The sequence below is a fragment of the Pyrus communis genome, chromosome 4, assembly GCF_041283825.1.
Source record: "Pyrus communis isolate YQ-2024b chromosome 4, ASM4128382v1, whole genome shotgun sequence".
In the NCBI taxonomy this organism is placed as follows: Eukaryota; Viridiplantae; Streptophyta; class Magnoliopsida; order Rosales; family Rosaceae; genus Pyrus; species Pyrus communis.
In genome coordinates, this window is record NC_142568.1 from 6502642 (window position 1) to 6528445 (window position 25804).

Consider the following 25804-nt stretch of genomic DNA (forward strand, 5'->3'; position numbering starts at 1 on the left):
CTAGTCCAATTTACTTAAAATAGAGGCCAACCTTCCAAGTAATCATCGTCCACAAATAAGAAAATCTTTGTAATAGATGACACTATACGACAAATATTTATTGAACGAATGATATATTATTTGAATAGATGACAATTATCTATTGCAATGGTGATGCTACTAGGAGAAGGTTGAATAAGAGGAGAAGGTTGAAAAAAGCAACCAGAAATCCAGAAGACTCGAACCAAAAACACAACATTTCAATATTTCATTACCAGCTGCGATGACCTTAACAGAAAAGAAAAAGAAACAGAATAAAAAAGCAAAACCCAAACAGAGGAGACCTTTTACACAATAATGTCATGCATTGAATGCCCTGTCTCTTCACATACTAGTTACCTTTTACCTAACCATTTATTTTAACATTATTTTTGTGTGGCCTTGATTTGGTAGATCTCAAAATATCAACTCCAGCAAGTCAAACACTCATCCACTTTAGAAGGTCTTGGACTCTTGGCCGAAGCTACCTTATACGGCAGTACCATACCCATGGTTCCATGGTCATAGGGGTTTTGGATCAAGCAGGTGGGACACAAATGTGGGATGTGAGGTCTCACCTGACGCATAAGGCAACACACGTTAATGCGATGGACTTGAAATGTAAACTTACAGATGACTCGCTATTGTGTGAATGATGTCATATTCAAGAGTTGGCATACACTAGAATTTCTTTTCTTTACGAGTGTATTACTAATTTTGCCCAAAACTTTATCCAGACAACTTGTCCCCAAAATGTACTAAAAGATATAAAGTGGAAAAACTAAGATAAGACTTATTACAGTAATAGTCTTTAAACTCATCATCATGTGTCGATTTTTAACTCCAAACTTTTATTTTCTTTCTTACAAATGTTGAAATGTACTCTCGATTAACATTGTAGTCCTTTAGGTTAACTTGGTCCATAATTTGGTTAACTATGGGGGAATAGAGTCACAAACGCAAATGAACCACAGAACAGATTTAGAGAGGATTGTTGTAATTAAACGGATGGGAGGAGTTCCCCATCACACGGCAGTTCCTTCGTGTGGTCCCTGCTCCACACCCCTCTCAAGCGGAAGCCACGTGACAGACCTTGTGATGTTGACAACCGTCGACGCGTGGCAACACCTTATTGGCTGATCACTCTATCCAATGGCACGGAGATATTTCATGTCTCAGCCCCTCGTACGGACAAAGACTTTTTTAAAACGAACCATTTTTACGGTGCCCATTCGGTGCTCCAAATTTACCTGCAACCCCTTGTTACAGCGATTGTCCAGATATAACTGGCAATAGACAAGAATGTTCGCTGTTTTCGCTTTAAAGCTCGTCACCTCTGAGCCGGCCAGTACCGGCGACGGTTGTCGGTCACTTTTTGCACGTGTCACCGAAAGACTTGATGGCATCAAGTTCCTGTGCACCCCAATAAGGGGTTTCAAATTTTTTTTTACCATTGGGTGAAGAAATAGTGAGTGGGTGACATGTGTAGGCTGTGCAATTTATTCCCTTGTTTTTTACTTTTTTGGGAGGTGTCCATTAATTACCAAAAAAAGAAAGGGAGATGATGGATTAGGTTCAAATCAGATGGCCTCCTTGCCCTTTTCATTTTATTCCATGCTTTTTATATTTCCTCAAATATACTTGTGTACATATGTTCATAGGGTTCTCCTCATAGACTTTGAGACCTAAAAAGGAAAAGAAGAAAGTAGGGCAAATCAATCTGTCTCTATTAATCTTTACTAATAATTCATCTTCTTCCTCCTCAAATTATTTTCTAGGATTGCAGGTTTCTCTGGTCTGCCCCCCTTTCCATATTTAGAAACCCTATTTCTTGCGGTTGCTTGAGATTTTCCGGGAAATCGGCTACTGGGGTTTTCCGGAATTCGATTTTCGTGTTCGGAAAGGTGAGAAAATGGTGAGGGGGAAGACTCAGATGAAGCGCATCGAAAATGCAGCGAGCAGGCAAGTGACTTTTTCCAAGAGAAGAAATGGGCTGCTGAAGAAAGCCTTTGAGCTTTCAGTCCTGTGTGATGCTGAAGTTGCACTTGTGATCTTCTCCGCAAGAGGGAAGCTCTATGAGTTTTCGAGCACCAGGTACGTTTAGAACACAACCATAATTTTATGTTTTATTTTGTTTACTAAATCTGGCATTTTATTACGATTTATATTTTGTTGAATCTCAGTTTTTGACTGTAATCGATGGATAAAAGCTGCTTCTTGTGTAGTACGTGCAGCAGATAATAGATAGGAAAAGGTCTATAATACCAAATATTGATCAGGCTTTAGATGTATAGGATCTTTTCTGATTCAAATTTTTTTTTGTGCTAATTTTGTTTCATTGTTTTGCGTTTGGGTTGAAAGTTTTCTGGGTTTTAATTAATTGGGTTTTCTTTTTTATCTTTTGTTGCTGATCTTTCACTCACTATATTTATTCAAGGGCCGCAAATTTCTGGGTTAATTGAACAATAAAAAATAAATCTTTTGGATGTAATTCTCTCTACCGTATGAATCTGAGGACATAAATATGTACAGTAGTTTCTGCTATATCTATTTGTCATCAGTTTTGATTTGTTAATTACTGAATCTTTGTGTTTGTAGATCTTAATTTATTGAATCTAAATCAGTGATATACAATAGATGGTGTAAATGAACCCGAACAGTGGAAAAACAACTGATAATGTAAGGTGAAATAACTAATAAATAATCTTGGAATTTTGTTCAGTACTGTATCTGAGGGACCTCTGAGCAATGGTTGTACTTGTCTTAAAAATCAGTATACAATTACCTTAATTTCAATTCTTAAATTAAATGTCAGTGCATATAGCTTTAGTTCCTGGCCTCCCCATTTTATATATTGATTAGTACTTAAAATGAAGGGGTCTCTTTTCATAATCTCTACTGCAAGAGATTCTCTAATTATGCAAATAAGACTTAGTTTTAATGATGTTGTCGTCTAATAAGTACTTATAATGTTTTAAAAAAAATCACTACATGTTTAATGATGATTGAGACGTAATATCGTTTTCCCTTCACCAAAAAATATATAAGGGGGTCTCTTTTAATAATCTCTACTAGAAGAGATTCTCTAATTATGGAATTAAGATTTAGTTTTAATGACGTTGTCGTCTAATAAGTGCTTATAACATTTTAAAAAAAATCACTACATGTTTAATAACGATTGAGACGTAATAAATTATCAATGATGTATGAGAGAATCTCTTCTCCACTCAATAAATACTATCTGGTAAAGTTAAATTAATAATCTTGTTTGAAGTATGAGATGAGGTTGATTTGTTACCAACAATGATTTAATGTAGCGTTGAGAAATGCATGAATCTTGAGAACTGATTGATCGACATCGTATACCCTAGAGCACACTCCAAAATATTTGTTCATTTAAAATGTTTAATATTATATCTAAAGTACTTGTGCTAAGAGAATCTTCTTTGTGATTGAGAAATAATAGAAAAAAAATATTACGAATGTGTTCGAACAAAATAGCATATAAGCCATTATAGTAAAACCAAAGTAGAATTTGACTATAATGGATATACAAATGTGTTCCAACTAAAATGAGTGCAAATATACCATTTGCTAGCTTCATTTTATCATATTGCATGCTTAATTAGGACAAGAGAATTAAGATCATCATTCCGGTGTATTCAAATATTGGTTAGGACGATCCTGGGTTAGGGAGGATTGAACTCAAGACCTCATGTACATGAGTGATTGCTCTTAGCTACTTGAGCTACAATCTTTTTGCATAACAATAATTTTTGTTAACCATGCCTACTAAGAAGTTGTTCAATATGGAAAGTGATCTTCACACTCCATTTCTAACTTGTCACACACTCCTCTTTATTTCTAAGCATAAATCAAGAAAATTCAACCGTTAAAATTAATTAGGAGTGTTTGAAAGACTAAAAATGGGGTATGTTTATCATTTCCCATTCAATATATAAACAAGAGTACTAGGTTTCTTTGTTATTTTCATCAACAGAAAAATGTCCTTTTAGGTTATAAATAAATAACATCTAGAAACTATACCATGTTAAGATGTTTCCATCTAGTAGACTAGCACTAGGCGTATGTATAGTTTAGTTTTTTAAATATCCGTACTTTTTAGATATGTTATATCTATACTTTTAGATAATACTTGCATTCTCCCGTGAAGGGATGACCTCATTTTCCCTATGCAAATAATATATACCAACCATACAAATTTTCTAATCGTAATCGTGAATTTTTTTAATCTTCATTTAAAGATCACCACTACAAACAAATTATTTGAGTTGGAAATCATTTAGTCATTCAAATGTATAGAAAAAATCAACGTTGTAGGTACTAAGTAACATATTCTTGATGAACCGTTCAAATGAAGATTAAGAAGTTGAATGGTTCCCATTATGAAATTTCCACATTAAGAAAACATAGAACATTCTCCAAGGGGGAATGTAAGTATTATTATCCAAATAAATAATAACTAAACAATCATTTACCATGCAGATTGCGCTTTACTGTAGTAGCGAAAAACAATAATGCCTGTTGTGGGTTCAATACCCACCCATCCCCTCTCCTGTAACATTTAACAATTTAACTCACTAATGCTAAAAAAACAATCATTTGCCATGATCTCTCTCCCAACCTCTATTTTTTCTAACAACTTAATTGACATCTATACTCCTAAAACTTAACTCAAGTCTCATTTTAACGTTCTAAAACTCAAATGTTTTTGCCTTAACTCCATCGTGTCTCAATTTGCCCATATCATCAATTTTATTAATAAATTATTCAAAACTATTTACCCGTCACAAATGACACATATATCAACTACAATTGGTCCTATTTGTGCAATGTAAACAATTTTAACGAATTTCTTAGTAAACTTAACGTTAGGGGCACAATGAGACATGATTTGAATTTCATAGAATTAAGACTTGAGTTGAGTGTAAATATGGCTTTTTTAAACACATTCCAAACGAGTTGTTAGAATCTGGAGATAAGAACAATAAATTGGTTGACTTGATATCCAGAGAGATTTAGTTTTTTATTCTTTCTCTACTATAGCATGGCCTTCAACTCGATCTAACCTTTTCTTAAGTCTTTGTAAGTGTACTTTCACCTTGTTAAACAACCTTTTGCATAACTTGAGTAAGGGGTGCCCGCCGTGGCCTTCAACTCGATCTACCCTTTTCTTAAATCATTGTAAGTGTACCTCCACCTTGTTAAAAAAACCTTTTGCATAACTTGACTAAGGGGCTAACACTGTGCCCGACCTGACTTGCCTTTGGCGCACTGAATTATGATATATCCTCTCTTTCCATACTCGATATATATATATATATATATATCCTCAATCCTCAATCCTCAATCCTCAATCCATAATCTTATATATGTAGTACTTAGTCATCTTATTAGCTTTTCATTTCAAACTCCAAATCACGACGTCCATGGCTTGTCACTGTTTTATGAATTATGAATACATATAAATCTATTGCCCAACTTGAAACTTTTATTTGGGTTTAGTTTTGAAGAATTACTTTGAAAAATCTTCATATATAATTGAAGAATTAAATGAATAGTGGATCATCAATCTCACATCTGGACGTGCATGCAATTAGTTAATCTTGGTTAACATATTTAACTAGCACTGTTGGTGGTATTCTTAACTCTTCTTGTGCTTTCAGCATCAGAAGCACAATAGACCGTTACCAAATGAGAATGAAGGATCAAGGCCAGCTCACTACTAAAGCATTTCAAGAAGATATGGAGGTAGTTCGAGTCAACTGCCATTACACAGTCTCTCTATCAATCCTTTCATACAATTTAAAAACATCAATTCTGCTGCTATATAATTGGCTAACTTTTATTGAAGAACTATCTTTATATAAAAACTTAAAATTCGACGGTTCAAATCATAACTGAAAAACGCACCTGACTCCACGGGGGAAATGGTTATCCTTTCTGGAAGGGCTATTACTTATATACCTTCTTTTATCTAAGGCAATGCCTTTTCATTAAAACCTGCATCTGCATGCATGATAAACGTTACTAAATTTTTTACTATTATTGGACTGTATGCAGCATGAGACGAATGACACTCAAACCTTGGCCAAAAAGATCGAGTCTATTGAAGCTTCTAAAAGGTTTAATTCGCTTCTTACCTTGAAATATGTATTTTAAGCTTGTTTTAATTAGTTATGTACTATATATACTGCAGTCAGATTTTCATTTTGGTCGGAGATTATAGATAAATGCTATACGTATGGTGTAGGAAGCTGTTAGGTAATGATTTGGAATCATGTTCCATGGAGGAACTACATCAGACAGAGAACCAACTGGAGCGAAGCTTAAAAAAAATTAGGGCCAAAAAGGTACAGATTATATGAGTTCTATATAATGCATTCTTTTTCCTTCTTATGCTCTACACATCTGGTTTTCTTTATAATTATCATTAATATATAGGTCATCAATTTTTTACAAGAAGTGATACAGATTTCATTAATACAAACATAACGAGCACAAGATGGTGCCAATGGGTACATATTCTTGAGTGATCATTTTCCTAATCTGAAGGTCGTATCGAACAATTAACAATAAAAGCAAACACCTATGCGGCCACCAAACCACTACAATAACTATTAGACACTGGTGCAAATATACCACAAAGATGATGACAAATGCCTGCATCCATAGCCCACACAAAGCCACCACTGAACAGCGAGGCCACAAAATTCGGCTAAGCGAGCACAAAACTACCAGGTGGACAATACAAAAACACCAAAAATACTAAAATCTACGCCCAGAAAGGTCGACACCGAGGGCGAAGAGAGAGTGAAAGGGAGAAGAAGGGAGCTAGTGATTATGGGGGAGGATTGTGGAGGGGAAAACTCACGGGAGGAGTGTGTGATGTACGTGAAGAAGGAGAGGAGGCTGAGGAGAAGAGGGGAGAGGGCTTTCACCGACCCTAGCCAGAGCAAGGGGTCGTTCTTGGAGGCACCAGATCTAGGGGTCGTTGTTGGAGGCACCAGATCTAGGGTTTGGGTTGGTGGGCAAGAGGGTAGTGTTGAGAATAAATCTCACGTGTAAAGCCCAAGCGTCACGCATGTTTCACGTCTTCCTGTTTGTGTTGCCCACATGTTAGGCTTGAAAATGCGAGGGCGTGTTGAGAATGAACCTCACATTGATGGGAGAAGAGACCTTGTGAGACCATGATTTTCTAAGCCCAAGACACCTGACACTTAAGAGTGGCTAAAAGGATTGAAAAGCCCTTGAAGTGAGATCAGAGGTACATGTGTATTCTGGATCAGATAACCACATGCCAAGATAGTCCGGCACGGATGCATTAGCTCTAAACTCATTACTTATCTCCCAAGTAAGGAAACCCTAATTCAAGTCAAATTAGGATATCTTGGGATTATGCAACGTAATCATAATCCTATGAGGATTGGATATCTTATTCAAGATTCCCTCCTAGATAGTCTCCTGATATAATTGGGATTGTGTCTCCCAAGACCTTTGTAAATACCAAGGTTCTAAAAAACGCTAGGAGCTAGTCGGGCGGCGGGCTAGCGCCTAGCCTCTAGACGGCTAGGCGGATTTAGGTAAATTTATTGTATATCTTGTAAATAAGCGCATATTGTCTCTTACAAAAAATTATACTTGTATGAAATACATGAATAAGATAATAAAAGAATGATAAATTACAAAAAAAGTATCAAACAATGTCTCTCCAATAGATAGGATTTTTTTTATTTTTTAATGAATTAGATGGCATAAGATGAAAGTTCATATGACAATAAATATGTATAATAAATATTTTTTTAAAGATTATTTATTATATAGTGAATGGACTTAAAAAAAAAGTAATGGTGTAAATGTTGTGATTTGTAGAATGTAAAATGGGAGGTGGGGAACACTGCATCAAAAAAGGATGTGGGGCACACCACACAATATTCAATGTCTATTAGGATTAGAAGTTAATTAATTTAAAAATAAAAAAATAAAACAAAAAGTGGAGTGGTTTGTGACTTATGTTTGTCACGTGGGGGAGTGGGAAGAGAGAGAAACTCATTTATTCTATCTTCTTCTTCTTCCTTTTGTCTTCTTCTTCCTTTCATCTTCTTGAAATGCAGAAGGTAGAACCAGAACAAGAACCCAGCTCTCTGCAACGACAAAATGTCTAAAACGCCCAAACCCCCTAGGTCATTGAGTCACTCACCTAGGTCGCCCAAGCACTGCCTAAGCTGCCTCCGCGCCCGCCTAATCCTCTTGCCGTTTTTTCTCCCGATTATGGGCTAATCGGAGCAACTGGCCACCTTGTAGCGCCTAGGCGGCCGCTTAGGCCGATTTTTAGAACACTGGTAAATACCCTAGCCTAAGTATTATTCTCTCTTAAGTTTGTTATGATCCAAGACTCAATCTCTACAAGGGATGCACATATTCTCTCTACACGCCGTTCGTCTACACATAGAAATGGATGAGCATCTCCTCCACGTCTAAGCCAATGCACCTTTGCCAAGGATGTATTTTGATGTAGCACACATTATACATACTCCTTTCTTAGAACTACACCAGAGATTTCCATCCCCGCAGATATGTAGGCAGTCCCATCTGGATCAATCAACACCCCCCGCCCCCCAAAAAAAAAAATTCAACCCCATTCTCCCTTCGCATGAGTTAAAGGGAAATTCCGCCTCCAGCCGTGGACGTGCACGACTTTGGTTGAAAAAATTGATGCTTTCATTGAGATATGAACTCATATTCCTTTGACACACAACCTCTACCAGGACTAACGATGAAAGCCTAAAAATCCCAATGGAGCTTTGATTAATGCTCCATGAAATGAAGCAAGGGCTCTTTTCCCACATAGCGTTCTGCTACGTATTATGGCTAAGTCTTTAATTCTTACCTTTTGTAGTGAAAGATTTTTGTTTTACATAGTATTGTTATGAAGTTTGTGGCTTGGGTCTGGTTGCCAAACGAGCAAGTTTTTAATTTTTTATTTATTCAACTAAATATTTCTGTTTTCTTCAAGAGGATCTTCTTGTGCATAGAAATTGAATGATAAGCCTAGGCAATCCTAGACTCCTGGGCCAACATGATAGGAGGCAAAGGCAGGTTTGGCTCTGTGCGGACCAACACCTCATCACATAACCAACTCGTAGACCTCTTGTCTGAAGTCTACAATTAGCTTTCATGAGTGTGGCAATGAAGCGTGGACACCATGCCATTCTCCACAAGCTAAAGTGCAAGTATTGGTTAATTCGAAGGACATGAAAGGTGTGTTGGCAACTGTAGAGCAATGAGGGACTTATCCCAAGAACATGAAAAGTGTCTGTAACTGTAGACCCCCTAAGCATAGTTTCAACGCGGAACATGAACCAACTCTTGTGCGGAGTAAAAGGCTATCAACAATTTGCCTATGCACATCAGTCCACTTCATGGACTAAACTGGAATTCCTCAAACATAATTGGACATAGAGGCTTATGTCGTTGGAAAGCTACCAATAGCTTTCTATATCATTTTCCAGCTTATGATTCTAGTCCCTAGTGAAGAAATATTGTCATTTAACTATAAGTAGCACAAGCAAAGATTTTCTATGGATTTGCATAGTTCACCTTTTCAAGTTCAAACTGCGGTGTGGAAAATAACTCGAAGGCCCATCTGTCAAGTGAACAACCTTGGCACAAGCTATGGTGGTGCTCCAAGAGATAAGTACCTTTGATTACTTAATTGTATACATAATTAAATGTCGAATTTTACATGATTTAAAGATCTCATACAAAGATTGGGGCATGGAATCATAATGAGCCGTGCGCATAAGTTACACTTTAACTTGAGTTAGCCTCAATCATGTGTGGCTCCCACCAAATCAACCTCTGATTGGTTCAATTCTATATTCCATCAATCCACCACAAGCAAGTTAGCTTGGTCAAAGAAATAATGTCATATGGAATGAATCAGGCACGTAGCATGGTCTAACATCGGGAATTGCATATTTAGAATAGAAACTTCAAATCACAGAATGATCTTTTCAGATTGTCGCTACAGATGACCTAAGGAATGTGAATCCTTGCCACCTAACAAGTCTCATCCCTTCTTGCATGAATGTGCATGTTTTGCTCCTCGCATGACTTTGTTCTTTCTTACATCATCTTTTTGCCGTACACAGCATCCCTCAATGTCCCAAATATCACACAGCTTTGAAACTTTGCAGTAGTGCAAGTATAAAAATTCAAAGTAATAATGTCATAGGAGTCTCGTGTGATAAAGCCTATTCCATGATGTTCCGGTTACCAGCTTGGGAAACTCGAGTCATATTAAGCGTGGTTACGTTAGGCGAACTATGAACATTGGAAGATAGCCTTGTTGTCCGGAAGCTTACAGTGCACCATCTGGCTTTTGTAAAGTTTATGCAACCTAAGAATTGTGGGTTACACACTCAAACCTGAAGTATGAATACTTCTATCCAGGATCATGTACTAAGTTAAGTACATTTTGCAGCGATCTTGTGCCTAAAGTAGGTCCAAATGAGGCATCTAAATTAGGAAATCCTCTAGTGGAATTTTATTCCAGTGGAGCTTGATTCCAGGCAGTAGCTTAGCAAAGTCAGCTAAGTGTAATATGATAAAAAACACTTAGGTTTGACTCATATAGAGTATGTCATTCTGAAGGTTTTTTCAATCCCACGTGCAAGTGACCAAGCCCCCAATGAACTTTTGATTCAAGATTCATTACAGGCAAACATGTAATTTGGGCTGGAAAGGAAACTCCTTGGTTACAAGTTGCTATTATTAAAATCCTCAGACCTAGAATGGGGCAAAGTTAAAGAACAAACAGAATCAAAGTCATGGTCAACCTCTTTTACAACACTTAGATTAATCTTTTGTAAGTGTTAAAACAATCATCATTACTTAACCAACAAGGTTATTGAAACATATCCAATTGACATCAAGATCTGGAGGTCATTTTGAACAAGACTTGTCACTTTCTCATCCTTAATCCGATTAATGCATCAAAGAAAGTTTCGGAGTAAGAGATTTTTCGTGGGCCTTAGACTTGGTGTTGGAGGAAGGTGGTACTTTGATTGTCTCAGTGGAAATCTTTATAAACTTTTATAAGTTTATGGATAACTTTTTTTTTTTCAATGTTATCAAGCGGGTCTGAAGCTACCTAAGTCTACAAACTTATTTGTGTTTGACTCCGCCACCTATTAACTCTGAATATATTATTAGATTAAACTATATTCTATTAAAGGGAAGCAAATGATGACAAGCTCTTAAGTATTTTACTCTAACAAGATTAAAGGCTTGAGTGAAATAAACTTATCAAAATATCTCTAAAAGCATCTAAGTCCTAGGGACAAATAAAAAACGGTGCATTCCACCTAGCATTCAGCTTTTTAGCTATGCATTTGAAACTCCGCCCAGGGCTCTACAATATGGTTCGGAACTCTGAAAGATCAGATCTTTGAGAGATAAGCAAGCGGGACTAGTTGGACTTGGCTAGCTCTGGATCATTAAGTTGTTGAAGTTCGAAGGTCATTCCGGTGTGTATTATAGAAAAGGTCATTTTGGAATGATTTGCTCGTGTCCATTGGTAACTATCCATCTTTGAGCTGAACACACTCTCAGAAGTATAGCTAGAGGCATTTGTGGGACCATAATTTTTTGGTGGCACGCAGGGTAGTTAGAATGACCGGAAAAACCCTCAGTGAGATTAGAGCTCCATGGGTATTCCAGATCGGATTACCATAGGCCAAGGGAGTCCGGCACAACTCCATTAGCTCTAAGCACATTAAAGATATCACTTGTCTCTCAAGTAAGGAAACCGTAATTCAAGTTAAAATTAGGATACCTTGGGATTGGACAACGTAATCATAATCTTAAGAGGATTGTATATCTTGTCCTAAATTCTTTCCTAGATAGTCTTCCGATTTAATTAGGATTGCGCCTTTCAAGATCTCTACAAATACCTTAGTTTGGGTATTTATCTCTCTTAGTCTTTTGTGATCCAAGACCCTCTCTAACATCTCCAAGGAACTTTGATGACACAATAAACTCATTCTCTACAAGGGATGTATATATACTCTCTACGTTCGTCTTCGCGTAGACATGGAGGAGCATTTCCTACGCACCTAATGCAAGGCACATTCGATGAGGATATATTCCGATGTAGCACACATCATACATGTTCCTTTCTTAGAACTACACTAGTGATTTGACTCTCCATGCTCAGAGATATGTAGACAATCTGATCTGGATTCAGTCACACCACCCAATCAACCTCATTCTCTCCATGTCAGAGTTCATGGGCAATTCCGACTACATTACGCTTCCATCTGTGGATATGCATGATTTGGTTCCAACAAACCTTGCATGAGCTTATAAATAAGTTAGACTACTCCTTATATTGTCAATTGATTTTATGATGAAACCTCAACTTTCTTCAATAAGGGTTTCAAAAGAGAGATATTGAAGCTGACTTTATTCACCTTTTGTAGTTTACATAATAGGTCACCAATTAAGTGTACTTGATATAGCAATCATTTCGGATAGGAGAGGAAAAAAATATATAATTAGTAGTTCTAAATGTCAAACGTTTAAGTTATATATGTTTTATTTGTTGAAAGTGTGAATCTCAAGATAGGAATAAAAGCACACCACAAAGTAGTGCACAATTGTCTTATTAAATTTCCTTATTAACAGTAGGATTTGTCAATTGTAGTATATGAAAATAAGGGTCTTTCCCTCAGAAGATTGAAACTTAACTACTTAAAGTATCACAAAAACTGGGCTGCTGTTCCTACTGACTAGCCACCGAAAAATAATTATTAGACTAAATTACACTTAACTAAATTCAATGAAATTTTATATGTAGGTACTAAACACACAGAGGTACTCACACATTTATTTGAGATTTTTGGAGTTGATTTGCTATTTTAATTAAATCCAACAAAAATAGAACAACAACAATGATAAAATAACGAAAACAAAGTTTAGTCACAAATTAAGAAAATGAGTTAAGGGTAGTGCAACGAAAACAAAGTTGAGTCACAAATTAAGAAAATGAGTTAGGGGTAGTGCTATCTACCACCAAATAATCATGCAAACGTGTAATGTTTCGTTAGAATTCCTTCTATTTCCGAATGAGGATGCTCAAGGTGGCTCATTGTTAGAACTCAACTTATTACTCTCGCTCTCTCTCTCTCTCTCTCTCTCTCTCTCTCTCTCTCTCTCTCTCTCTCTCTCTTACGTAGTATGTTAAGAGAATGATGTTTTCAACTTAACTTAGTTTCTAGCATGCAATCTAGAATGACGTGTTCATAAATTTAACAAGTAAAAATCATTAAGAGCAAAAGGAGCTTGAGTCATCATGAGGCATCATAAGTACTGGCATTGTCTTACTTATCCTAGAAATTAGTTCATATATTAATCACAATTAACAAGTACTACTCTAGAACATGTGTAGGTTCTCATTCGATAAGGGTAAGCACGCACATATTCATAGCATTAGAATCCTAGATATGCTTACTAAGTATGCATCCATAGAAAACACATAAAGAATGCATCACTGATATAGGTAGTGAACTAATTTTCATCTTTCATAAAAGAAATTCAAACAAAATGTCATAACAAACTTGCAATCATATTCTGGGCTTCAAAACAGTCTCTAACTTCTAGAAATTTAGTTACACATAATCTTAAATTAACACAAAGAAAGATATGAGTTTGAGAAGATAAAACCAAAAGAATAGTGTTATCCTTGCTGTCTTGCATGCTTCCCTTTTTCACCTCCTTGCTAACTTGCTTCCTTTCCTCCCAATATCTACGTTCAACTTGTTTTCTTTCCTTTTCATAACCTTCAAAAGGTGTTATAGTTATCGCCATCATGACTATTCAATTCTAATCAAAGACAATTTGTAGTGAGAGTTGTCGTATTCTTGGTTAGTGATAGAATTAAAAGCACACCACAAAGTAGCACATATATCTCCTATTGATTTTCTTTATTAACACTAGGATTTGTGAATTGTAGCATATGAAAATAAAGATCTTTCCTGTAGAAGATTGAAACCTAACTACTTAAAGTATCATAAAAAATGGGTTGCTGCTCTTACTGACTAGCCACCGAAAACTAATTATAAGATCGAGTTACACTTATCTAAATTCAACGAAATTTCATATGTAGATACTAGACACATAGAGGTACACTCACAAATATTTGGGATTTTTGGAGTTGATTTGATATTTTAATTATTCAACAAAAACGTATAAACGATAAAGAAATAATAAAAATAGATTGTAGTTCACAAGTTGAGAAAACGAGTTAGGGAAATTACCATCCACCACCAAATAATCATTTAAATATGTTATGTTTCATTCAAATTCCTTTTACTTCCGGATGAAGATGCTCAAGTTGGCTCACTGTTAGAACTCAACTTACTACTATTTCTTACGTAGTACTAAAAGAATGACGTTTTCAACTTAACTTAGTCCCTAGCATGCAATCTAGAATGATGTGTTCATAGATTTAACAAGTAGAAATCATTAAGAACAAAAAGAGTTTGAGTCATCACAAGGCATCGTAAATACATGCGTTGTCTTACTTATCTTAGAAATTGGTTTACATGTTAATCGCAATTAACAAGTACTACTCTAGAACATATGGAGGTCCTCATTTAGCAACGGTAGGCACACACATATTTATAGCATTGGAATCCTAAATATGTTTACTAAGTATGCATCCATAGAAAACACATAAAGAATTCATCACTAACATAGGTAGTGAACTAATTTTCATCTTTCATTAAAGAAATTCAAACAAAATGTCATAACAAACTTGCAATCATAATCGAGGCTTCAAAACAACCCCTAACTTTTGAAAATTTAGTTACATATAATTCTTAAATTAAACTAAAAGAAATTCATGAGTTTGAGGAGATAAAACCGAAAGAAGAGAATGAGGTCTCTTCTCTTCTTTGATTCTCCTCCCTGCTGCCTTGCTTTCTCCACATTCTTGCTGCCTTTTTTCCTCCTCTCTACACTTAGCTTCCTCTCTTTTCTTTTCATAATCTTCTAAATGTGTTATGTTTCCCACCATCATGACAATTCAATCCTAGTTAAAGCTAGTTAGTATGGAGACTTGTGGTTTTTTGGCTGCATCAATTGTGGTTGCTAGGATTTATTATGTTTATTGCTTTCATTGCTTTCTTGTTAGTTACAAACTACTCAGCTTTTTGGAAACCTTTTAGTGTTAAAACGGGCAAAACTTCTTCTAGAAAAATAATATTAACAAGCCGTAAAGTGCTCCAGAAAACAGACATCTGTAACTTTCCAAGCATATAAAGCTCATTCTCTAATTATTATGAGCTGTTCGAAACTCGCAGCCAAAGTCAGCTGATCTGCACATGCAGTTTTGATGAATTTGCTATTTAAAGCCCCACTTGTGCTCTTTTCCTCTGCTTTGGTTGAAAAATCCTACAAAACAAAATAACAAAGTGAATAGCTCAAAAATGTAAGTAACTGACTAAAAAAAGACAAGTGAATTTGATTTAAAATATATATAAATATGAGCTTATCAGCTACATCAATTTTGGCTGCTAGGATTTATTGTGCTTATTACTTTCATTGCTTTCTTGTCAGTTACAAACTGCTCAGCTTCTTAGGAACCTTTCAGTGTTAAAACAAGCATAACTTCTTCCAGAAAAATGATATTAACAAGCCGTAAAATGCTCCAGAAAATAGACATCTGTAGCTTTCCAAGCATATAAAGCTCATTCTTTGATTCATTATGAGCTGTTCGCAACTCACTGACAAAGTCAGCTGATCTGCGCAGGCAGTTTTGACGAATTTGCTATTTAAAATCCTACTTGTGCTCTTTTTCTCTCCTTTTTAGCATGAAAAATCCTTAAAAAGACAAAGAAAGTAAATAGCTCGAAAATGTAGGGATCTAACTAAGAAAAGACAAGTGATTTTGATGTAAAATATACATCAATATGAGCTTATCATCTCACACCAGTGAATTGACCGACCTTGCATATTTTATAAGGAGTTGGGCCACCTTTATTACTGTCAATTTGTTTTGGTGTGTAACCTCAAATTCTTTCAATGTGTGTTGTCTACATATTAATCTTAAAATGACCTCTTACGTGCCATGAGAGAGTGTGTTGAGAGTGAATCTCACATCGAAAATTAAGGGAGAGTTGAGTCATATATTTTGAATCATTACTAAAACTTACTGACATGTAATGCACTTTGTTTTTCCTTTATCAGAATCAGTTATTGAGGGAGCAAATAGACAAGCTGAAGGAAGAGGTAATCACCAGTAGAAGTTTCTGCTACATATTATTACTTGCGGTCGTGTATGTCTATTTGTCTGAAAGTGCTGATATGCCATGTTCTTAACCTTGCCATGTTCAGGAGAAAAACCTATTGGAACAAAATGCAAAGCTACGGGAAATGGTAATATTCCAGATTCTCTCTTAACAATGTTGAACATCAATACTGTATACGCTCCTATAGTTAATGCGATTCTTGGCCACTTTCAATTAGGGTTCATGATCTCCAATATCTACAAATGAATCACTTGGATATGCATAAAGGCTACTGTTATCATGGTTAAGTTATATTGTTGAACTGTAAATTTGATCATACATGCATTCAATTGAAAATCAACATAATTCAAATGGCCATGATTCGTAATCTGACAATATAAACATCTTATATGCCATATATATATAGCGTTATAAATTGACTAGAAAATTCATTGTCGTCTTTGAATAGGATGAGTATTATTATTAAAACTTGACGTTGGATATGTAGGTGTTAATTTTGGTATGTAATTAAGTACAATATTCTTGGTTAACTTTTTGTAGGCATAATAAACCTAATCAAAATCAAAATCTAATCTAACTATACTTGGGAATAGTAAAAAATAACATTTGTGAAAGGATCGAAATTCGAATATATACATAAATTTTATATGACTATTAATTGTTTCAGTGTGGCATGCAACCACTTGGTCCTTCGGGAAAAAGCAAGCATGCAGATGATCGTGAAGTATTCCAGCCCCAGACACCAAATGTGGACGTGGAGACGGATTTGTTCATCGGGCCACCTAAAAGACAACAAAGTAGCCAAAAACCATAGGATGACGATGATGATCTCAAATTCAACATTGTTAATAATAAAAGTTTTCAGCTTCAAAAATCTGCAGCAGCAGTTCCACAAAGCTTCCTGATGGCTGTACGTGATTTTGGGCGTGCGTCTAAAATAATTCTGAAGTAAAACGGTTAAAACATCTATGTGGTGTATGGATTCACGGGAAATTCTAACCAAGGCGAAATGCATACAGTTAAATGCGTGATTATTTGTTTTCTTAACGCAGTACTTTAACTGAAACAAGAAGCATTTATATATAACTAGTATTTGCTTACACATTTTGTGTGTATGAACAAATTTTTTTAGAAAATGAGAGAGAGAGAGAGAGAGAAAAAAACAATAAAATTTGGATCTGTGAAATTACATTATTGCCCAAGATTTATTTTTGTGCGATAGGAGACTAAATTATCTTTTCACTCTCTTTTGATTGACAAAGAGGATTTCATTAATTAGTAGAGATATGTATGTGTGCGCAACTGAATTTTAAGTAGGAAGAGGATCTTCTTCGGATTCACTTTGTTAACCCACTTGCCCGAGCACAATATCAAGATAGCTAACCTAGCCCAAGTTCTCGAAAAAGAGTTCCATTCCTCGTACTCGTATTGCAAGCAAATCCGTAGTTCTGGTTAACCCACTTGCCCGAGCACAATATCAAGAGTCTCCAATTGTATATATAGATCCATTTTTCAGTTTGGATCGTACCAACTACCCTCTATGGAGTGCCCAGACTTTACATACCACTTCTCCGCAGCCGCAATTTCATGGGTTTATTGGTGGTACCAGCACAGTCTGAGCAAGCAAAGGAGGTAGTTGATACGATCCAACTTGACAGATAAATACTGGTGACATTAGAGATGGTAGTTGGAGGTTGAGACGGTTGCCATGACGAAGAAACAAATGGTGAAATTAAATCTGGGCGAGCAAAAAAAAAAAAATGAAGTATTGAATGTAGCAGGAAAGATGACTGAGGTTAGTGTTGAGATAATTACAAAATTATTGAGATGAACATCAGACATGGTGGACATATTTAAGAGATTTCAGATATGGAGCAAGAACTTCAAATGGATTAGGACGGATTTACCTTAAAATTAAAAAATTTATTCAGTTTAAAAATATTTAAGAGATTTCAAGTTCATATCCTCCCGTTTGAAAAGAGAAATGTTAGCTCTCATCCTCATCTTGCAATGTTTCACGATGATAGAATCATCAATTTTTGTTGTTTTTTAAAGATTAATTCTCTCAAAAATCAATCAAATTCAAAAATGTTTTGCCATCTAACGATTATCTAATAAATACACAAATCATGGTATTCGCATAAAAAACAAAAATTTGACAATGTTAGTTTTACAGTTAAATAAATTCTTATTGGTTGATTCTTTAAAAGGTGAATTTTAGTAAGTAAACAGTTCTGATCATTGTGCAAAAATGCAGAATAAAAATGAGAGCCAAGAAGGTAAAACGGAAAACTGCAATTAAAAAGGTCAGTAACATCCCACAATGAAAAACAGTTAAAAATGAAACATCTCTAGGTGACGGTAATTGGATCATTTACAAGTGTAAAACACCGCAAACGTGTCTAATTGTGTTGGAAAGAGAGAAATCCTTGGAAAAAGATCCTGCAAGGATCCTTTACCTAGAGATTCTAGGGATTTAATAATCGTGCCCATTCATCATATATCGTGCGATTAGTTTTTGTTAAGTACTATTTATATTTGAATTTTAAATTTTAAATTTTAAATGATTTCTGACTGCACGATTTACGATGAATGAACATGATTGCAGAATCCCTAAAATCCTTAAAAAGAAGATCTGGCGAGGATCCTTTTCCGAAATCCTTGTGCTTTAATTGCAATAGTTACTAAACTAGCAAAGATTTTTAAATTAAACTGCTATCAGAATACAATCATGACTTTTTTTTATTTTATTTATTTTTTATGGTAAAATAAAACACACTTTTTTTTTGTCAAATAAAATCATAATATTTTTTTGAATACATATTAAATTATCAAACGTCCTGATCATTCAAAACTGACTTAAAGGTGGTCTGAATTTCAACCGGTCGGGTTTGTCTAACTCAAGGCCCACTCTTAATTGTGGCCGTATTATTTAGGCGATTGTCGTTGGGAGATAAGTAAGGTACGCGATGGCAGCTTACCAAACGCATGGAATTGGTTCGTATGATAGCTACTTTAGTTTACTACTGTGTTTAAGAATGCGTAAATTTTTATAAATATTTTGTTGTAAAATGGACGGTGTGTGCAGTGGAATAAATAAACAAGACGTAAAATTTAAGAGGTTCCTCTACAGCTAGTGTGACTGGAGTACATCCTCCGGACAGCAGTGGTGCTTTCATTATAATTTAGAATAATGGAAGTACAAAAATAATTCTCTCTATTATTTCCTCTCCTCTTCCTCTTTTCTCTCTCTTCCTCTTCCGTGAACTTATCTCTTTGATGTTGTGTGGAGTTTGTATTTATATAGAAAATAGGAGTCATATGAGGCAAGCTTCGGCAAATAGTGAAAACAACCCTTATTCCCACTTGTAGCTTAGTGGATTAGTGGTTAGCGTGGACATCCACCATCTTTACAACACTCCCCCTTGGATGGCCATAAGCTGTGACGCCGCTGCTAGCTACCACTCTACTCATTTTCACTTGCCTTATCTATCCCCAGGTAGAATTGGAATGTTCTCTAGTTTTCCCAGGAAGATGTGGCATCTTCTTTTGGAAAGCCTTAAAATCTTAATCTGTTTTGGGTGCTCCCCCTGATGAGTTTCTCCCCCTGATTTTGAATTCCTTAGGCTGATGTTTCCCCCAAAGATGATATACCTTTTTCACTTGTTTTACTTGTTGTTGACTTTCCACAACTTGATCTTGAACTGGGGTTGGAAGGTTTCTTGAAGGGCCGGCAAGGCATGGCCTTTCAATCATTCAGTCAACCACCAATTTTCTCCCTTTAGATTCCATGGGCTCATCGTTGATTCTTCGGCTTCAATCTCTTTCATAGTAGAAGTGGTGTGCAACCTTTGAATTTGGTTGGTCCATCACTTCTTGGTGACAAATACTACAAGAGAAGATGGCTGCTTGAGAGCAATGCTAGGTAAGCAATCAGGAAAGATTTTGGGCAGTCGGTTCCTGACTGGAAGTTTGATTTCAGGTTATGACTGATTGCTTTCTTTCTCCATGTCTTGTAGGTAAGAGCAAGAGCAAAGGAAAGGATAGGGAGATTGCATGATATGAGATACTCTTGCTTTCATCCCTGATGGTATTGGATATTTTTGCTCTTGTAGGAAGGAATATAAGATTTAGATGTTGGTGTAAACCTTTTTGATCGAAAGGGGTTCTTGCTGAGGAAATGAGTTTGGCATTTTTAGGGACTTGGTTGAAGAGGTATTCTTGGAGAGGAAGAAAACTGAGTACGTTGAGAGGTTTGGTTGCAGATGCATTTTCGGCAAGGAGATAGAGTTAGGCATTTTGGATGTGTGCCTTGCCATAGAGGATGAAAGTCGACATACATAGGAATTTTCCAAAGCAGGTAGTGGTGTGGATGTGGCTTTGTCATCCACACTTGTCGGCAATAGTGTTGTAGTTAGAATAGTGAAATTCACGCGTTTTCAACTCTGTCAAAGATCTTTTGACAAAGTTGCATGTGATATCTGAAAAGCTGAGATTGCGTCTAAAAAATGTTGACTGACTTTATGCAGGGAAATCCGGCTTTTGAAATTCGAAGAGCGGTGTCTCTTCTATTGTTGAGCAGGTGGCCACGTTGCCTTTTCTTTTATAGAGGTATCGATTGTATTCAAATTGCACTTTGAAGATTTCCCACCTGTGAAAATTGTCTTTACTGTATTTCTGAGATTTTAATTTATCTAACCTTCTTCTCCTTCATCATTTTCTGAAAATGGCTTACCCATCTAACCTTTGTTTAAATTTGAGTCTCGAGAGGGATACCGACGAGTCACGTCAGGATAATATATGGCGCCCGTCTTTCTCATCTTCTAATGGCCCTCTTACAGTTGGAGACTTTGTGATGAGGAATAACATAACCGCTACAGTGGTAGCTAAGAATCTTTTCACTCCAAAGGATAATAGAATCCTTTCAAAACGGTCTGATGAGTCAGCCGTTCAAGATTCCTTGGCTTTCAGTGTTCGGTGTGCTAGCTCTGTTTCCAATATGGGCCAACTCCTACTTGCTCAAACTCGCCAAATTGAATCATTGATAGCTGAGGTGGCAAGTCTTAAACAAGAGATCAGAGGACTCAAGCACGAGAATAGAGTGTTACACATACTTACAAATATTTACTCAATGAGCATGAAAAGAAAGCTTAACCAGCTACTAGAATCCGAAAGTTGGACTCAAAGTGATAATCAGAGGTTCGAGGCTTTATTCCAATGGCATCGATTGCCTTTGTCATCCGGAGTTTTACCAAGTATAGAGGCTCCAAATAATCAACCTTTGGTGCCTCCCCTTATTGGGGTACTTCCGAGTATTAAGGCGTCACATGAGTAACCTTTGTGAAGGCTCCATCTTGTTTGTTTTAACTCATGTGTATGTACATGTCTGTAATTTCTCTTAGATATCAATAGATAAGCTTTATTTCATTCAATGTATTGTGCTAAATACAATAAAGCATATACTTCACTAAGATGTGGTGCTTCTGGACCAAATATCAATTTATCATTACCCTCTCGAAGATAAATGATCATTCTTAGTGTCTAAATCATTTGAGTATTCAACTCATAATCTTCAATCCATTTGATTCTTTAATATGATAAACATCATGGATAAAATTAGTGTTGGTAAATTGTTCGATCTGCAGTTTGAGACAATATTTCTCTAAACACTTTATAATCTTTCTAAACTCTTTAGGAGTTCCATTCTAATATTATTAATTCTTGCAAGAGATTTAGTATGTTGCAACAATATGATAATGATAGTATTCATTAAGGCAATTTATACCATTAATTGGTATTGAGTACATAATTTATGTTTTACCCTTCCAGGGCTTACTTCAAGCAATCTAAATCCTTCAGGGATTTCATACACTTTATGACACTTTTTCCTTTGGAATTTATACAGAGCAATTTGCTCTCATGTATACTTGAGGGATTTACTTATGGAGATATGATGTGGGCGACTTACAACCCTTCATATATAATTCTCCGTTCATATGAACTCGTTTACAACCTTGTGTCATATCATGTGAGTATATTTCACTATATTACAAATGCCCATATGTAACCTTCTAGGTTCAACATCTTTTAACTATTTGTATTGTATTCAAGTATATAGGTCTATTTTTCCATGTTCTTACAAAATTGTAATGAAATTGCCTTTCTCCATTTTGGCCAATAATTTTGTTGACGGAAAAAGAACGGGACTCAATATCAACATAGCTCATTGATGAATTTAGTAGCTACTTGAAAAAACCAACATTACCATTGGTTATCATCAATCTGTGATCCCATATTCTCAAATGCATGCGCATGCATAAAAACTTTTCATTTATTTGGATATCCATTGACTTTTCAAGGGCATTATACTATCTTTTCTAGGATAGTCATAGTTTGGAGAATGCAGATTATAACCTGATCTTGAGCGTTATAGAGCTTGGATTTTAATCTCCACTTCGGGAGTTGAGTCATTGGAACCTATATGTCTATCATGCTTCATGCATAAGACATCAACATTCCCATGTTGGCGGATTGTCCTTTCTGGGACGTGTATCCATGCAGCGCTGTTATGCTTCCGGCATGTAACAGTTATGCTTCGGGATTGCAATAGTTCAGCAGTGTCATATTCTTTTTCTTTCGAATGACTGAATCTTTTGAGTCTAAGGGTCTACCACACTTCAGGCGTGCAACAGATAAATCATTTACTGCATCATTATTTTGTCCAACTGGGATATTAATTCTTGTAGGCACATTTGCAGCAACGATATGTGATTTTATCACTTTCGTTGCATCATTAAATGCATCTGGCATTTGATTGACACATCATTGCATCATTCAATTATTCTTACTTTATTTTCTCATTGATTGCTTCGTGAATCAAAACAAGACAAATTCTCTTCATTTTTCTGGAACGGTCTTTTCTTATCATTCTTTTGGAATGATATTTTCTCATCGTTCTTCTGGAATGATGTTATTTTCTCCCCTAAACAGCGAGAAAATTGTCTTATCAAAATGATAGTCTGCAAACCACGTGGTAAACATATCCCCAGTCAAGGGTTCTAAATATTGAATGATAGATGGTGTTCAACACCAATGCCTAATCTGCGATGATGCCTCATTTCAGTACGTTGTGGCAGTGCGATAGACACATAGATAACACAACAAAAAACTTGTAAATGTATAATGTTTGGCTGGTTCCCAAACACGAGTTGTACTGAGAAGTATTGATGGTTGGTAACAAATTTCAACCGACTGCATCATGCAAAATAACATGTACCCGTGTAAAAATTGGCAATTTTGTTTTCATGAGCAAGCGCAGGTAATCAATTTCATCCGCTTAATAAATGCTTCTGCTAAACCATTTTGAGTATGGATATAAGGAACTTCTGGTGTGGACTGAGACTCTTCTAGCCTTTATTACAGTTAAGTTAAGGCATTGTGGCACTTCAAACTTATTGTACTCATTAAGGAACTTCATGTCCGAATCTGAGAATCTAGGGACTTCATGCCCAATCTTTTTATATAATGGAACTTCGGGTCCAATCATTTTTTTATGATGAGTATCAAGAAACTGCAGGTTTTGATCTGATGAGGGAACTTTAGGTCCTATATATACTTATTGTAACAAAAGAAAGTATAATAAGTAAATTAAAGCAATAGGCGGTAATTCCAACCATAGTGAATAAATTGCATTTAAGTAAATAAAGCTTGTGACAAGGGCTTTAATTCAACACCATTCACAAAAATCAAAACTTAAAGCAGTAGGCGGTAAAACCGTCCATGATAAATAAATTGCTTTAAAGTAAATAGAACTTGTGAAAGTGTTTTAAACCAACACCATTCACATAACAATAACATGAAATATATATATATATTTCTTTCCACATGGTTCCGTGCACCATCAGAAACCTTTATATTTGTTTTTATTATTTTTCTTCCTTCTCTGTCTCTGCCAGTCTTGATCCTAGGGCTAGCTGGGTTGTAGTGGAGGTCGCCCAAATTCAATTTAATCCAAAAGGCTATCAGAGATTGGCGTTGTTCTTGCATGGCCCAGGGAACATGGCATCGCGAAGAAAGAACCTCCATACTAGATGACAATGAGATTGATGGAGGCACAAGAGAGGGAGGCTTGTGTGGAGTTAGTCCTGCCATCACCATCTCAGACAACTGAGGATTCATGGGAGTCCTCGAGATCCGTTGAAAACAACGCGATCTGGGTTTCTAAGTTTGATGAGATTCTTCTGGATCTCTGGAAACCAATTGTCAAGTACAAGTTTTCTCATTTCGTAACGACTACAGGTTGTAAATTTCAATTCTCACCGAAATTCGGTGGGACGCTTCTGGTGCGGTGGGAGAGATGGAAAATGAACATACCTTTTTCTGTGAGATTTTAGCTGACGGAGGTGAGAGGGAAATAGTGCTTCACCTGATTTATGGCGTTGTACTGTCTACTGACATGAGAGCTTTTCGTGCTGATAACATGTTGTAAAATCGACTATGTGTGTGGAGTGGAAGAAATAAATAAGACACAAAATTTACAAGGTTACTCTACAGTCAGTGTGACTAAAGTACATCCTTGGGGCAGAAAGGGTGCTTTCATTATAATTTGATTTAGAATAATGGGAGTACAAAAATAACTCTCTCTATTATTTCCTCTCCTCTTCCTCTTTTCTCTCTCTTCCTCTTCCGTGAACTTATCTCTTTGATGTTGTGTGGAGTTTGTATTTATATAGAAAATAGGAGTCATATGAGGCAAGCTTCGGCAAACAGTGAAAACAACTCTTATTCCCACTTGTAGCTTAGTGGATTAGTGGTTAGTGTGGACATCCACCATATTTACAACAGACTGGAATATCAGTCTATCATTATACGCGATATTTTTTTTACACTAAGTAATACTGAGTGGTTCGAAAAAACTAATTGTTAGATTTTATATATAGTGATTTAATGATTTTTTACAACAGTCAAATCCAGCATAAAATTCATACCATTAAGTAGGATGTAGCATCTGTTGAAATATCTCATATCGATAGTATCTTTAAGAAAAGAAGAGTTTAAATATCCACACTCCAACTCATACCGAGACATTTTGTGATAAAACCTCACACCTGATGGATTGTGTAGGTGACAATTACCAAGTAAGGGACAATATTGATGTTGTTAGAGTGGGCCTTTGGCCCATCTCTTTGATAATTTCACATGGCATCAAAGTCAGGGAGCCGCCCTGTACTGCCACGCGATGGGTGGGTCCTCTTGGCTCTGTGCGATAATAGTGGGTCTCTTGGCCCCGCTTGTAGGGTGAGTCTCTTTGGCTCCACGAGGCTTGGCTTCTTTTCTTTATATCCCACATGAAGGGATGTGTTGAAATATCCCACATTGACCGTATCTCTGACAAAATAAGAGTTTAAATATCTTAACCACACTCCAACTAATACCAAGACCTTTTGTAA

At 36.1% G+C, this 25804-nt stretch overlaps 1 protein-coding gene across 1 annotated transcript; it reads left to right on the forward strand.

Annotated features, from left to right (window-relative positions):
* Positions 1-1371: 1371 nt before the first annotated feature.
* On the forward strand, positions 1372-17457 carry LOC137721863 (agamous-like MADS-box protein AGL19). The gene is made up of 7 exons (XM_068460889.2): positions 1372-2112; positions 5706-5790; positions 6103-6164; positions 6293-6392; positions 16294-16335; positions 16441-16482; positions 17023-17457. Exons 1-7 carry the CDS (start codon positions 1931-1933, stop codon positions 17167-17169), a joined length of 660 nt encoding a protein of 219 aa, XP_068316990.1. The 5' UTR covers positions 1372-1930; the 3' UTR covers positions 17170-17457.
* The last annotated feature ends 8347 nt before the right edge of the window (positions 17458-25804 follow it).

Bases quoted from the DNA above. Each gene is read 5' to 3' on its own strand.
- LOC137721863 (XM_068460889.2), top strand. From the start codon at position 1,931: ATGGTGAGGGGGAAGACTCAGATGAAGCGCATCGAAAATGCAGCGAGC. The intron at 5,791-6,102 runs GTAGTTCGAGTC...GACTGTATGCAG, and splicing joins CATTTCAAGAAGATATGGAG to CATGAGACGAATGACACTCA. The intron at 6,393-16,293 runs GTACAGATTATA...TTCCTTTATCAG, and splicing joins AAAAAATTAGGGCCAAAAAG to AATCAGTTATTGAGGGAGCA.